We start from the raw sequence: 15,100 nt of genomic DNA on the forward strand, positions 1-15,100 counted from the left end.
AATCTGAAACGGGATTTCTCATTGGTTTGAAATTTCCCCCTCACTCCGCGTCCCTATTCGGCCGGGAGGTCAGTAGGAAGCCTCCAGCTGATGGCGAGAGAGGACCCTGGTGTCCCGGGGAGTAGGCTCTGCGGGGTGAGTGACGGGAAGCTGGGCCGCGCCGGGGTGCGGGGACCAGGGTGTGAGACTGTTCGCCCACTCGCCTTTTTAGAAGTTGGAGATGTGTATCTGGAGGGGCATTGCGACCCCTTGCCACTTGCCTCTCCACTCACCCATGGAGGTCCTCTCCACGCACCCCGGACTCGCCTACGCTGCCTTTGGGTAGGAAAAAGAGTCTTCTCAGCCACAGCTTCTGGCCTTCCCAGGCATCTCATTCAGGCGTCTGAAAAGCTTAGTTTGCCTCTCTGGGAAGTGGATCAGTAACTTAGGAGGTGTGTGCCAGGGTCATGCTGAAGGCCTGCTCACACGGAGGCTTGTTCTTGCAGAGTCGTTCTAAAGTAGGGCCTTGAAGCAGCTGGGGATGGGTACCAAGAATGAAAGCCCAGAACCGAACTGCCAGGAACAGTTCCAGGCCGCAGTCAGAGTCATTCAAAACCTGCCTAAGAACAGTAAGGGTGAGGGCATGGGGACCTGCATTTGGGGGTCAAGATGACTGGGGTCTATATCCTAGGAGGCCCTGATCCAGTGAGTTTTTGCAGACAAGTCCCTGCCTGGGCTGTCCTGGGGGTCCCCTTTGCCTCCTGCCCCTGGGTAGACCCCTCACCATCTCTGCCCTCTCCACGGGGTGGTTCTCCCCCTACTTCTATCCTCTTGGCCCTGGGAGTGATGCTCTGCCCTCCACTTCCCAACTTCCTGCGCAGGCTATTACCGCCCCTCCTATGAAGAGATGCTGCGATTCTACAGCTACTACAAGCAGGCTACCATGGGGCCTTGCCTGGCCCCCCGGCCTGGGTTCTGGGACCCCATTGGACGATATAAGTGGTGAGCTCCCCACAGATGGGCAAACAAGCCTCAGCTATCAATCAGCCTCTCACAGCCCTCTGTCCCCCAGGGATGCCTGGAACAGCCTGGGCAAGATGAGCAGGGAGGAGGCCATGTCCGCCTACATCACTGAGATGAAGGTGGTGGCACAGAAGGTAGGGAGAGGCTGTTGGCTCCTCTGTCCCCAGGCTTCCAGCCAGGTGGCCTGCTTCCCACCGTTCTAGTGCTGTCCCCCATTATGCTTCTTGCATATTGATACCCCATGAGAATTACCACCTCATGCTGTACCCCCCACCCCCGTCTCTGGTCTCTGATTGGGTACAAGGTGGAGGGTGTGAGCAGAAACAGCTCAAAGGGATAGGAGGGCAGGGGAGGGAGGGACCAGCTGGTCAATAAACCTTATCTCCTACAGGTGATTGACACAGTGCCACTGGGTGAAGTGGCAGATGACATATTTGGTTACTTTGAGCCCCTGTACCGGCTGATCCCTGACATGCCAAGGCCTCCAGAAACCTTCCTGAGAAGGGTCACAGGTCAGGCCCCCACGGCAAAGCTCTGCAAGTGCTGAGTGAACTGTCTTAGGTCCAGGCTGAGGGGGTTGCTCAGTTAGAGGGGGGCATAAGGCTCTAGATGATGTCCCTGTAAGGACACCAACCAGCGCCCCTGTTGGAGTGGGTCTCAGGTAGAGTCTGTGGTTAATGGGAGCAGAGGCCTGATCTCACTGTGGGGCACCAGCCTTTCCCTAGCCCCACCCTTGGGCACCATGTCTCTGCAGACTGGAACGAACAGGTACTGAATGGAGATGCTGGGGCTGCCCCAGAGCCTCCCTGCCTCCCCAAGGAACCAGCACCCCCAAGCCCAGGTCAGTGCCTGGGCAGGAGGGACAGAGGGCCAAACCCAGGGGCAGAGGGACCTCCAGGTGGGAGGTGAGAAGCCTAGATGCATGCTGTGCCTTTCACACCTCATGCCCACAGAGAACTCCTGGGCTCCAGGGGAAGCCAGGAGGAAAGTTCTGGGATTCCTGTTCCAGGGCCTCACTTCTGGGACCCAACTGTGTCTCTAATGGCAGTATCTATACTGTCCCCTGAACAGGTGCCTCTGCCCAGTTGCACACCCCTTGCTCCATAGCCTTCGTCTTGTCATTAACCTACCTACTTGTCCCCAGAGTCCCAGCCACTCAGGGACCTGGACTCTGAAGTTTTCTGTGATTCCCTGGAGCAGCTGGAGCCTGAGCTGGTGAGACAACCCTTTATACCTTCCCTTCCCTACCCCACTGTGTCCTGGCTGCTCCCACTGTCCCCCTTGACTTTGCAACTCATTTCAGCAGGTTTGGGGAAAGCAGACAGGTGCCTCTGGAGGAGAGCAGGATACAAGAAACAACCCTGTGTCCCTCACAGGGAAAGGTGAGTCACTGCCTGACCCTTCTCCCCCTTCTGCCCTTCTCTATGGTTCTGGTGCCCCGGGCTTTCCCCTGAAGTCCTTGCTCGGCCTCCTCTCCCTGAGAGCCATGAGGAGCCACCAGGTGCTGAAGAAGGGCATCTGGGGTGGGAGTGCTAGCCCTCCATGTGGCTACAGCTGTATGGCCTTGGGAGTCATCCTCTCTCTCTGGGCTTCCCATTTAGGACTCGAAAAGGACAACAATGAGTTCTGCCCTATCCTCTTCTAGAACTTCCAGTGTTCCATGTCCTATAGCGGTACTTACAAAAAAATATTATCTCCTTCATGCCTTTGAGCACTCAGCCCTGTGAGGGAGAGAATATCTTCCTCTAGTTTTCAGATGATGAAATGAGGCTCAGAGAAATTACTGACGTGCTCAAAGTCAACAGCTAGTGGCAGCACTGGGATTCAAACTCCCGGTAGCCTGTTTCTCAGTCACGTGGATATACAAGAGTCGGAGTTGGTACAGGGATTGTGCCCTACTCTTATTCTTCCCTGGATCTGTCTCAGCCTGCCACCACCCTGCCCCTAGCTAAGCTGCCTCGAGTCCACCTCCCTGTATGTTGTTCTCTGCAGAGGGGTTGAAGGGCAGCCTGCTGGCATCCCAGGAATTGGACATGTGGCTGGTGGGGACAATTCAAGCACTGCAAGAGAATATGAGAGATGTTCAGGGGAGACTGAAAAGCCTGGAGAGCATGCCTGGCCCCCCCAAGCAGGTGAGCCCCTCCAAGAACCAGAGCAAGATTGGGGCAGAACTCTTGAGGATCTCTATTCTGAGCTCTTCCTCTATCCACATCTGTCTTTGTCCCCATGTCTCTACTTGCCTATACCCTTGCCTCCTCAAGGGAATGGTGTGACTCACAACGGAAGCAGGGAAGTCAGGGGATCTGAAGTACTTCTACCCTGGAAGGGAGAGTGGGAAGGGCCCTCTTTTCCTGCTCTTTGCCTGAAGACACTGGGCGGGAAAATTAATTCCAACAGTTGGAAGGGCCAGGATGTGTCTGTTCTTAGCATTAGGGCTGGGTGTTCCTGTTGTCCCTCAGTTAGGACTTCTGTTCCCAGATTTAGAGTTTCCCCCCAAACAATTCAGCCCTCACTCCCCTCGATTCCTAGATCTGCTTGCACCTTACACCTCAGCTTCTGCCATTTCTAGAGCCTCAGCTGTGTGCATGACATGTTAGTCGCATTATCTCATTTAATCCACACAACCACCCTATGAAATAGGTTTTCCTTTCCCCTTTACAGATAAAGAAACTAAGGCTCTGAGAGGTTGAGTAACTTACCTGAGGGCATACAGCCTGGAAGAACCTCAGAGCTGCTGTGAGGATTAGATGAGACAGATACTGCATGTAGGTACCTCCCCGGTGCCCAACACACACGAAGGTCTGCAATGGAGTTCACTGTTCTTAGAGCTGGGAGTGGCCCTAGGTCTATCTCCCCGCAAAGCTGGCACCTACCATTAACTCTTGAGAGGATCTGTTGAGAGGCCTGGGGTTGTGGAGGCAGGCGAGGGCTGAGTTGCTGGATGTGGGGGAGTCACTTAGGTGACCCCTAACCCCGTTGGCATAGTGTCAATCAGTAGCAGGAATTTCTTCACATCCACAGTGGCTAACATGTCAAACCCCCACCCCCCAGGCTTTATTTGTTTACTTTTTACTAATTTTATATGCTTAGGATTTCAAAGATTTCTACCCTGAGATACTTAGATTTGCATCTCTAAAAATTAGAACATTCTACTACCTAATTTTATCACATATATTAATTCCTTCATATCATCAAATAGCCAATACAAATTCAAATCTCTCCAGTTGTCCCTAAATTGCCTTTTCCAGAGGCTGTCTGTCCATCTCAGGAGCACATGCTGCATCTGGTTTCTCTCTCCTTTTAAGACTTTTAATTCAGCCCTGCTGCTTTTCCTTGCTACAGAGGTGGGCCAGTGGTCCTGTAGAAATGTTCCACTTTTTGGGTGTATCTATATCATGGTGGCTAGTTTTACATGACCAGATTTCATCAGAGGTGATGTCCTTCACATAATGGGGCACATATCTGGATGTCCCACCATTATTCTTACATGGACCACTAGCATAGATAAAGGGGTGACAGTCAGGTCTCACTATCATAAAGTCATGTTTTCCTCCTGCAGCCAGGGAATGCCTCGTACCCTGTCTAGACCATTTCCTGAATGGATTTTGATAACAATTGATAATCCTTGCCTGGATCAATAATTTAGTGATTACAAAAATTTGACTTTTAAATTCTATTATTCCTTTAGCATTTATTAGCTGTTATTTTTCTGTAGTTTCCTTGACCATCTAGGATTTCTCTGAAATACAATGCCTTATGAAAAGGCAGAATAACTGCTTAATTCTCTTTAATTTTCTTTTTAAAATAAGTTGATTTGACAGCCACTTCAACAGTGACAAATTTCCAACTTTCTCTTTTTTTGAGCATCATTACGGACTCATGGATTTTAGAGATTATTTCAATCAACTACAGTCATTCTCTTTGATGCTGAGATTATCACAACTTTTATCATGGAGACCCCTTCAAGCTGGGTCCTATGTTCTTATAACAGACCTCATTAATCTTTAAAAGCCTTCTTGCTTTCTGGCACAAGATGTCCCACGTTCATGTCTACCTTCCCTGCTCCAGACCTGGGATCACTCACTTTTTCAAGGAGCCCTGGCTCCTTTTAGCAGAAAATATTTAGAAATTAATATCTGAACAACCTGGGCCCTGTAAAATATGTGGCACATCCTTTATAATATGGGGTGTCTTCAGGCCACACCAACAGGGTTATTGCTTTGTGGCCCAGAAGAGACAGCCTGTGGTCTCTCCAGCTTCCAGCTCTCTTGGCACCTTGAATGGCCCTGTGAGGAGGATGTGAGAGGGAGCTGGAGCTCACCCATCTGCCAGGGACACACTAGGGACCCCAGGTGCCCTTCCCCTTCTAGTGGTGCAGATATGGGAGTAGGCCATTCTCTGCCCCAGACCCCCAAATCTCTGAGAAGAAGCTCCCACTGAGTTCTGGGGCAGCTTCCTAAGGAGGGTGCTATTTGTGCTGAGGCCTCGGCGGGCCCCTGACTCACTCCCTCCTTCTTGGCAGCAGAGGCCTCAGGCCAGTGCTCGGCCTTGGCCCTTCAGGTTCTCAGGTCCCACGCTGCTCTTCTTCCTCCTGTGGCCCTTCATTGTCCAGTGGCTCTTCAGACAGTTTCGGACCCAGAAGAGGTGACTCTCAAGGGAGGAGTCTCTGCGGAGAACAGAAGAGGCGATGAGCCCCTGTCTTGCTGTGCCCTGAGCCTTCCTAGGGTTTAGGAGAACGGCATTAATTCAACTCCACCCCCACCCCTAGTGTTTGCCTTGGCACCCCTCCCCTAATGGGGCCGGATAAGACCCCACCCTTCCCTACAGCTTCACAGGGACGCTTCTCCCCACCCCCACACAGGCTTCCTTGGGAGGCAGCTTTTGTGGTGCAAGTCCCGGGTTCTGGGTTGGTCAGTGACTGGGGGCGGGGCTGTCGGGTCTCAGCCTCTGCCCTCCCCACCCCTCTGGGTCACCTGATTCCTCTCCCACTCCAGCCTCTCCCCTTCGAGGCTTAGCTCTGGGGCAAGTTGGGACTTGGCTGGGGCCTGGGATTGGTTGGCTGCGAGGGAGGTAGGCCAGGAGACTAGCCGAGTTGGGGGAAGGCTGAGAGTACAGGCCCCGCGGGAGGGGCGTGAGCTCCGTTTGCTGGCATTCCTCCCTCAACACACACTCAGGATGTCTTCACTGAAGATTCACTGACAAGTGACTGTTTCACTAAATAAAATAAAACTTTAATCTTTTGCCGTCTACAAAGTGAGGCGGAAAGCTGATCTGGGGTGCGCAAGGCAAGTACCTTTCCGGCACCCCACCCCCACCCCTGCACGTTCCTGTGGACGGCCCAGCGAGGCCCGCGGGTGGTTTCTGAGGATGTTGTCTCTTTCGGGGGGCAAGTGAATGAACACAGAGGCCGGGGTCTTCAGAGAAGCGGAGGGCGGGGGCGCCCAGGAGATGGGTTTGCCGGCCACGCCTGCTGCCTGGGGACCATGGCCAAGGGCTTGGCCCTGCCTGGTTCCCCCGGTAGGAGGGCCCAGAGGGGCTTGGACCTAGCTCGAAGATTAGTGCTGCTGCTTCCTGCTCCACTCGCTGGCCGTAGGCTCGGGGTCCTGACACACCAGACTCGGAAGTGCCCATTACCCCCTTTTCCTTCAACTGCTCGCACACGGCGCCCCCTCCCCATGACTTTCTAGAAACTTTCTGGAAAGCCGAGACCATTTGAGAGCCTTGTCCTCGCCCTGCCCTTAGGAGTAGGGACGGGACCCTGCACAAGAAGGCCCCTTCGGGGTGGACAGAACACCCTCGTGGGCACTGCCCTCAGGGTGCCACTAGTTGCTGTTGGCTTCTCAGGCTCTGAACTTATTTTTCTCACCTCCTGGCAGCTTTTGCCCCATTGTCCTGGCCGCCTTGGCTCTAGCCAAGATCCTGTATTCTGTGGGGAACCCACCACTCTGAGCACCTCAGAGGCCACCAGTCAGAGTCCCCACCTTGGAGTCTTGCAGCAGCCTCGAGGCCCTCACAGCTGCCACCACTTGGGTCCCAGGCCCTTTATGCCCCTGGGTAAGATAGAGGCAGTTCTGAAGGCCCCTCCTTGGAAACCCTTAAACTCCTGAGTTACCTTGGTCAACTCCTGGTGTTGACCACTTTCCCAGGCTTGGCCATCACTCACTCCACTGGAAGCCATGGTCATTCTTTCACTGTCAGTCCTTTTCTCAAGGTGGTGTCCGTCAAGACCGACACACGGGCCTTGCTGTTCCACAGTCCAGCCCAGGATTACAGAGGTGCTGAATAAACCCCTGAATTAAAGATGGACAATAGTGGGACAGTGGGAGCGGGTCAAAATCGGTGCTGGGATGCAGGTGTGGGACAGAAGCCAGCTCCACCGCTTGTACACACTAGCTATGTGACTTGGGCAAGATTTATAACTGCTCTCAGTCTGGGTTGCCTTGTTTACCAAATAAGGATGATGATCTTTTCGTCATAAGGCAGTCCAGGGGTTTAAAAGACCACAAATGCAAAATGCCTGACAAAGGGTTAAAACTCGGCTAATAGTAAGGTCCCTGGCCTCCTGTTTGATAGAATTCTAGGATTCCACAACCTATTAGTCTGGCCACCCCTCCCCCAATATGACAAATCAGCCCATACAGCTGAGCCCTGTCCAGTAAACTGAGGCTGGGCTCAGCTATACCTTCTAATTCCCAGTTGAGGGTACCCAAGAGTCCTCTAGAGTCTGAAAATGTGGTAACAAATTGGAGGTCTCTGACTCCCAGGGTGAGGGGGCAGCTCTAGCTCCCAGGGAGCCTCTTGCATGACTGATAAAGCAGCTAGAGGGCAGGTTTTTCAGATGCACCTGAGTTCTTGGAAGCCTAGGGGAAACAGGCTGCAATGGCCAATTTCAAAACATCTGGCTGTGTGCCCCAGAGGCACTCACTCTTGCTTGCCTCTCTCTTTGGGCATGCCGTCACCATTTCCCCACAGAACCACTTGAGTTCCCTGACAAGTGATGCTTGCTCTTCATAGAATGGCCTTCTTCATGCCATTCTGCCTGAAAAAGCTTCATCCTTCAGAGGCAGCCAAGAAGTCACCTCCCCATGAAATCCATCCGCAATTCCTAACTCCTAAGCAGCTTGACTCACAAGCTCCTGTGTTTTTGTCACTTGCCACTTTGGCTCACTGTGGTTTCATGGCCTCTCCACACAGTCCATGAGCAGCAAGGATGACACTGTACTGGTCACTGGGCCCCCTAAAGAAATCTTTGCTGAATTAAGAAATAAGGCCTAAATTAGGCAGACGCTGTTGGGAATGAAAAGTAACTAAATCCAGAATTTTTGAGAAAAAAAAGAATTTTGTGTTTGTGACAAAAAGAAAAATGGCACTGGGATTTCTCACTAACCGGAATTGCCTTAGTTGTCATGTGACCTCAGATAAGTCAATTTCTGAGTCTCAAGAGATTTTTTATGTCTAAAATGGAGACAGTAATTTGTACCCTAAGTCTCTGGGCTGTGATGGGGTCAAATGGTTGTGTGTAAAAGTATGCTACATGGTGGAAACCAGTTGGAATGTCAGCCATCGATATTAACAAAGAAATAGTAAGAATGGGTCACTGGGTGTGTTGCCTGAGAGACGTTGAGTTTACAAGGGATTTTAGGCCTAAATTACTAGGGCAGAGGATTTGGACTACACCCGGGCCAAGGGCAGGAGCTTGGAATCTGTGGAGAATTTGTTCAATACGTGTCGTTCTGTGGTCACCCGCTCTGGGAATCTACCCAACAGACCTAGGCCAATATCCTCCTGAGCAAGGCTCCTCCTTGGAGAAGCCTCTGGTTCTGCTTCCCAGTGTTGCCCAGAGCCCACTGATGAGGAAGAGCCCCTGTGGATGATACCCTTTCTTTCTGGGGTAACCAAGGTTGATTTTTAAAACTCGTTATTAATTTGACTCCCTTCCCCAACAAAGAGGCCCATCAGCAGCTGGGACTCCTCTGTTCGTCTCAAGAAATACTCTCGGTCGCCTTGGAAGGAGAGAGACAGAGACGGAGAGACAGAGAGAGAGAGAGAGAGGGAGAGAGAGGGAGAGAGAGAGAGAGAGAGAGAGAGAGAGAGAGAGAGAGAGAGAGAGAGAGAGAGAGAGAGAGAGAGAGAGACACACCAAGCAGGTCCCAAGAGGCCATTTTCTTCGACAGAAGCTGAGGCCCAGGTGTGGGGGAGGGGGCCGAGGCCTTCCAGCCCGGGGTTTCTAGGGAGCCCCCGGCATACACCCCGCGCTTCCAAGGTCCATGTCCAGACGGGAGGCTCGATTACGGCCCACCATTTTGAACCAATCCCTGGGGCGGCAGCCCTGGAAGACTAGACTAGGGCTGGAGCTCGGCCACTTTCGCCCATGGGTCCCGAGGCCAGTCCCATCACTCGGGACTCGAACCTGCCTTCTCATCTTGAGGCCTAGTCCGAGGTTGCTGCGCTAACGCGGTCACACTGTCCCTTTAAGGCGGCACTTTTTATCGTTCATTTGTTTACTTCTGTATGCGCTTTCGTTTTTTTACAGAATATGTTCACAATATCCATCCGTAAATGTCACTCCCAGGCACTTACCACACACACCTTGAAATCATTTCCGTAATCTTAAGAATCGAGAGTTATAAACCGTGTGCCAACATCTCTCTTTAAAAATTTAAACCTCTTCTACACTTTAGGGACTACTTTTTAGGAATAAACCATTTTTGCTTTAGTTAACAAATGTTTCTGACCTTCAGAATACTTCCGCTGAGGATAGAATACGATAACAAGCTTTAAGACGCACCTTTTCACAAAAATATTCTGTGTGGGCCCTCACAAAACCATCGAATCTTCTCGTATTCTTGAAGCAGAATGGTATGGTCCAGAACCGCCCATGTTTTCTGTGATTGGTCTCCCTTCCTCGGCGAGACGTGTGACTCTTGACCAATGGTCTTCACGTTTCTCCAGTGAGGGCTAAACGATAGAGGGAGGTGGCCTGGAAGACGCCCCCTACGCGTTTTGGGATTGGCCACGTCGCACGGCGCGTGAAGACGGCGGGCCCGAAAGATGGGAACTACGACTCCCAGCTTCCTGCAATGGCGACTCCATCACGCATGCGCATAGGCGGGGCGGACTGGCTTCTATATAAAAGCGGCGCAGAGGGCTGGGAGGCAGCAGTTGGAAGTTGGCAGGTGGAGAGGCAGGTTGGGAAGGGAAGTTGGGGGAGGAGGCGGAAGAGGAGCTGGTAGGGGGAGGAGGGAGGAAAAGAGGAGGAGGCGGAGAACTGAGCTGAGCAGAGCATCGAGCCAAAGGGGAGATGAGTTTGTCTGTCCTCGGATGAGGCTCCGGCCGGGCCTAGGGACCTGGGAGCTCGGGTTGAAGCGACACCCGTGAAAGTGGGAGGAGGTGGCTCTGGGACCTTAACCCCTTGTGGGCTCTGCGGCAGGGGATTTAACCCTTTGTGGATCCAGCCCCCTTGGAGGCAGCGTCATCGGGTAGTTTTAACCCCTTCGGGGCTGGGTTTAACCCTTTGGACTTAATCGCATCTCTTTGCCCACCTACTCCTGCATCGTGGGGGCGCTCCGCTGGGAGGCTTGAGGCCCACCCCCTTCGCACATTACGTTTTGTTCCTGCTGCTGCACCCCCTTGGACCCGCTATTTGGCCGCGCTGTGGGTCTTTAACCCTTTACTGACTTGAGCTCCCCCAAGTTGCAACTGGAGTTGGCTGACAGGACTGGCTAAAGGCGTCACTGCAGGAATTACTGACCGAAGTGGACTCTGTTGGACATTTTTAAAAAGAAAAACCTTTTTTTCTTTAAGGACTTACAGCCAAAAATTTTCAAACTTCGAGAAGAGTACTTTCTTAGCCATGGCCGAGCCACTCTTGGAATATCAGCACCAGCCTCAAACTAGCAACTGTACAGGTGCTACTGCCGTCCATGAAGAGCGGAACCCTGATCGCCCCCCAGGCGCGGAGGAGCGGGTGCCGGAGGACAGTAGGTGGCAATCGAGAGCGTCCCCCCCGTCGGGTGGCCGTCCAGGGCAGGAGGGGGAAGGGAGCCTGGGGCCCCAGCCGCCTCCTCTGCAGACCCAAGACTGTCCAGAACTTAGCTGCCCGGAAGCCAGCGAGAAGGGCCAGAATGGGGACGACTTGTCCGCTGGTAGAGTATCCCCGCCAGCGGCGGGAGGGGAACCGAGGCCCGAAGCCGAACCGCTCGCCAAGCCATGTCATGATGCCGAGGCCAACAAGTTGGGGGCGCCTGCCGCAGGAGGCGAGGAATCATGGGGACAGCAGCTGAGACAGCTGGGCAAGAAAAAACATAGGAGACGCCCCTCCAAGAAGAAGCGGCATTGGAAACCGTACTACAAGCTGACCTGGGAGGAGAAGAAAAAGTTCGACGAGAAACAGAGCCTGCGAGCTTCGAGGATTCGAGCTGAGATGTTCGCCAAGGGCCAGCCGGTCGCACCCTATAACACCACGCAGTTCCTCATGGATGATCACGACCAGGAGGAGCCAGATCTCAAAACCGGCTTCTACCCCAAGAGGGCTGCCGCCAAATCCGACGACACCAGCGATGAGGACTTTATGGAAGAAGCGGGCGAGGAGGATGGGGGCAGCGATGGGATGGGAGGAGACGGCAGCGAGTTTCTGCAGCGGGACTTCTCGGAGACATACGAGCGGTACCACGCGGAGAGCCTGCAGAACATGAGCAAGCAGGAGCTCATCAAGGAGTACCTGGAGCTGGAGAAGTGCCTCTCGCGCATGGAGGACGAGAATAACCGGCTGCGGATGGAAAGCAAGCGGCTGGGCAGCGACGACGCGCGTGTGCGGGAGCTGGAGCTGGAGCTGGAGCGGCTGCGCGCCGAAAACCTCCAGCTGCTGACGGAGAACGAACTGCACCGACAGCAGGAGCGAGCGCCGCTGTCCAAGTTTGGAGACTAGACTGAAACTTTGGGGTGGGGGGGCGGGGGTAAAGGGGACTTTTTACAGTGATGGAATGTAACATTATATACATGTGTATATAAGACAGTGGACCTTTTTATGACACATAATCAGAAGAGAAAATCCCCCCGGCTTTGGTTGGTTTGGTAAATTTAGCTATGATGTAGCTTGCGTGCTTTCTCCTTTTCTTTAATAATGTGAAACTGAGGGTTGCTTTTCTTGTTTCTTTTTGGAAGTGTTTTTTTTTTTATGTGCAAGTAATTCGACCAAATTATAATGCATTTTTTTCCTGTTAAAAATCCCTTAAAGCTATAAGGTGGCCAAATCTGAGAACAATTAAATTCTAGATATAATAAATTTAATACTTGTAAATGTAACATAGTTGTGTGATTTCTAGAGCTAATTCAAAATAGCACTGATTTTATGCAACTGCATTTTTTGGGGGTAAAGAAATTAAATAGGTCAGTTTGAAAAATATCTTTAATGGGAGAATTTTCAATTTGCCAGGTTTTCCCTTGAATGGGTTTTAGTGTACTATAACATACAGTTCAGGCAAAGTATAAAGATTTAAATAGCTTCGAACTTAAGTGTGTTTGCTTTCTAGTGCCTTGGATTTTTCTTGATTTTGGAGAAACAAAACCAGTGTTGGATGTTTGGGGAGTAGAAGGTGGCTACAATCAGCAGCTTAAACTTTAATTCTGCTTATTAGCTATTCAGAAGTCTATTAACAAAAATGTAAACCTAATTTGGCAGATAACTGACAGGCTATTTCATTCTTACAAGTAGGTTTTTAATAATCCCTCGCCGCCGCCGCCCCATCAATGAGGCTGGAAGGAGTTCCTGGACACCTGCAAGAGGCTCTTGGTAAAGCTCTCACATAGGGAAAAGCAATGGTTGGATAAAACTCGTGGGGCACCTCTTTAGGTTGTTTACAGGTAGGAAATACCAGATTTATGGAGGAAATGGCTGTTGGGGGCATTCCAAGGACTTACCCTAATTATTCAATACTTAGATGCTCCCTATACCAAAAAAAAAATAGAAGCTGTCCATCTTTCTATGAGGGTCTAATTAAAATTAGAAATGTCCCTCACTGTATATCAAATACAAAGCTTCTGGTTAGGGAGCTAATTTAACTCAGGGGCTGAGTGAGAACCCTGCACATTCCCCATTTATCTGTTCTGTCTCCCTAAACTGTGCTGATAGCTGCAGTTCTTGAGTAGTTCTGCTCTTGAAAATGCAGGGAGACCCTGGGAATTTCTGCCCCCAAATCAAAAGAGTAAGAAATGATGACTTTCCTGCTATCCATCCCCATAGTTCACCCAGCCCGTCTTCACTGCCCTGTGTGTGTCCTTAGGGCAATTGCACTACTTTAATCATTAGCACAGGGGTTCCTTAACTTGGAGCCTTAGAAACTACAGCGGGACTTTGGGGTCCACAAACCCTATGAAAGTATATGTTGACTTGTGTTATATGTATATTTTTCTGGGGCAAATAAAGAGAATCATGAGATTGTCAAACCTCTTGAAGGTTAAAAAAATATCCTATTGGAAAGATTGCTTTCACAGTTAAATGAATGATGGAAGTGGTGGGAACTTCAAGAGTGAAATGCACCTTATGATGCATAAAAAACATACACAAATCAATGAATCAAAAATTATGCCAGTCAAGACTGACTTGGGGCCTTCAAAGCTGGTCTGAGCTGGCTTTATTATGGTATGTGGTCCACTGGAGACAATATCTGATCAGTTTTTCCTTTGGCCTAAAACTACATTAAATGTCTATTTTGAAATAGTTTTCTTCGTGTTTTTAATTTTCCTTCTGCTATGATGTCATGCAGCAGTCCCAGAAACCTGGATGTTTAGTTGAAGGGCAGCAACACTGCCCTCTGGCTTTACAGTGCAGAGCAGAAACCTCTGCACTAGGATGCAGCACTGATAATCCCAGATTTTAGAATCTCCTTAGTAAGATGTATTTATGTATAATGATTGTGTTTCCCCTACTATGCCTTGGAAAAACTTTCTAAGTGTACCTATCAGAAAAAAATAGTAATGTTTTTACTCTTAGGAGGCAAATGCAGTCCAGTCTTAGAAAATATATACAAATATTTAGTTTTAAGTAACTCAAATTACTTTGATTTACCTTGAGGTATGTAACTTTCTTTTGCTTTCAAAGGCACTAGCATTTTACTATATTTATTGCATTTATGTTCCTAGAATGATGAGGTTTGTGTGAAATTTCAGTTTCTATCAACACTTTCTGCATTGAAACACTTGACTAGCATATTGATCACAGGGCAGAGAGAAGACTGAATTACCTATATTAACGGGGTTGTGATTACGAATGATCCTCAAGTCCATTCTAGCTTTTTACTAATTAATGTCTCTCTGCCAAAGATTTCAAATGAGCTGCACAAAAGACAGTTTTACATTGGCAATTTCAGTTTGTTTCCTTTCTAATATTGGGGTCTGAGTATTCACCCAGGGCAAAGTGATTCCCAAACCTTGAGAGAGCTAGCGGGGCAGTTTAATCAGACTTTGAGTAAGTAAAACTTTTCTTGGTCTATCCAATAACATAAAAAGGCCCTCAGGAGACTGGGGCCTTTAAATTTCAGTTTGCAGAGAAAACGCCAGGGAGTTTCAGATTGGTTTAGTTCTGAAAAACAGACTAGGTATCTCTAAAGAGAGGAAATATGATAAAAATCGGACTAGGCTAGAAGTCAAAATACCAGGGTCCCAGTCATAACTTTAATGTATCCAGCAGTGCAACCCTGGACACATGGCTCAGACTCTCAGCCTCACTATTCATAAGGAAAATGGGGTTGTGCCTACCTTATAACTGCTATAAAAATTAAATGAGATGTGTTAAAATGTGCTACACGTCATCCAGCAGTTGCCCGTTTGACTAGTATTTTAATTTTTACTTTATCCAGGATTCATAAGTATAAATGCAAAAATTTATATAAATTTTAGATAAAAATCCTTTGCTGGGGGAAATGTAAATATATTTACCCTAACGACTTCAAGTTATAAACCAAAACCAACTTTGAAGATACAAAAGTTAACTGCAAGAAAAATTGTGAATGAAGAAAAAAGAGGAAACCAGAGTGAATTCAAGAAATAATTACCTTCAGAAAATCAGGGGCTGACTAAATTTAGTCAAACATTAGTTAAA

The 15,100-nt window shown here is 49.8% G+C and overlaps 3 protein-coding genes across 13 annotated transcripts in view; 2 read left to right on the forward strand and 1 right to left on the reverse strand.

The window, feature by feature from the left end:
- Positions 1–5,633, reverse strand: part of PLCD3 (phospholipase C delta 3) — a 29,484-nt gene extending 23,851 nt beyond the window's left edge. Inside the window, exon 1 of the mRNA XM_016139784.2 lies at positions 5,508–5,633. The gene's annotated coding sequence lies outside the window, so the exon portion shown is untranslated. The remainder of the gene's footprint in view (positions 1–5,507) is intronic.
- On the forward strand, positions 25–6,272 carry ACBD4 (acyl-CoA binding domain containing 4). Of its 11 annotated transcripts, none has more exons than XM_016139795.2 (10): positions 26–135; positions 486–608; positions 861–981; positions 1,052–1,136; positions 1,394–1,514; positions 1,757–1,843; positions 2,147–2,217; positions 2,306–2,384; positions 2,995–3,134; positions 5,525–6,272. In XM_016139795.2, the coding sequence occupies exons 2-10, from the start codon at positions 521–523 to the stop codon at positions 5,648–5,650; spliced, it is 918 nt and encodes a 305-aa protein (XP_015995281.1). In that variant the 5' UTR covers positions 26–135; positions 486–520; the 3' UTR covers positions 5,651–6,272. The 11 variants fall into 11 exon arrangements, with proteins under 11 accessions (XP_015995274.1, XP_036079514.1, XP_015995285.2 ...); XM_036223623.1 differs by having other exon boundaries at positions 27–135; positions 486–614; positions 3,664–6,272; XM_016139793.2 differs by having other exon boundaries at positions 27–135; positions 486–614.
- A 3,865-nt stretch (positions 6,273–10,137) lies between these two features.
- HEXIM1 (HEXIM P-TEFb complex subunit 1) lies at positions 10,138–13,718 on the forward strand. The gene has a single exon (XM_016139787.2). It carries the CDS (start codon positions 10,856–10,858, stop codon positions 11,927–11,929), a length of 1,074 nt encoding a protein of 357 aa, XP_015995273.1. The 5' UTR covers positions 10,138–10,855; the 3' UTR covers positions 11,930–13,718.
- The last annotated feature ends 1,382 nt before the right edge of the window (positions 13,719–15,100 follow it).

The sequence above is a fragment of the Rousettus aegyptiacus genome, unplaced genomic scaffold, assembly GCF_014176215.1.
Source record: "Rousettus aegyptiacus isolate mRouAeg1 unplaced genomic scaffold, mRouAeg1.p scaffold_m13_p_6, whole genome shotgun sequence".
NCBI lineage: Eukaryota > Metazoa > Chordata > Mammalia > Chiroptera > Pteropodidae > Rousettus > Rousettus aegyptiacus.

Coding starts and splice junctions, on each gene's coding strand:
- ACBD4 (XM_016139788.2), top strand. CDS start 521: ATGGGTACCAAGAATGAAAGCCCAGAACCGAACTGCCAGGAACAGTTC. Junction 615..860: donor CCTGCCTAAGAACAGTAAGG/GTGAGGGCATGG, acceptor CTTCCTGCGCAG/GCTATTACCGCCCCTCCTAT. Junction 1,515..1,756: donor CTTCCTGAGAAGGGTCACAG/GTCAGGCCCCCA, acceptor ATGTCTCTGCAG/ACTGGAACGAACAGGTACTG.
- HEXIM1 (XM_016139787.2), top strand. CDS start 10,856: ATGGCCGAGCCACTCTTGGAATATCAGCACCAGCCTCAAACTAGCAAC.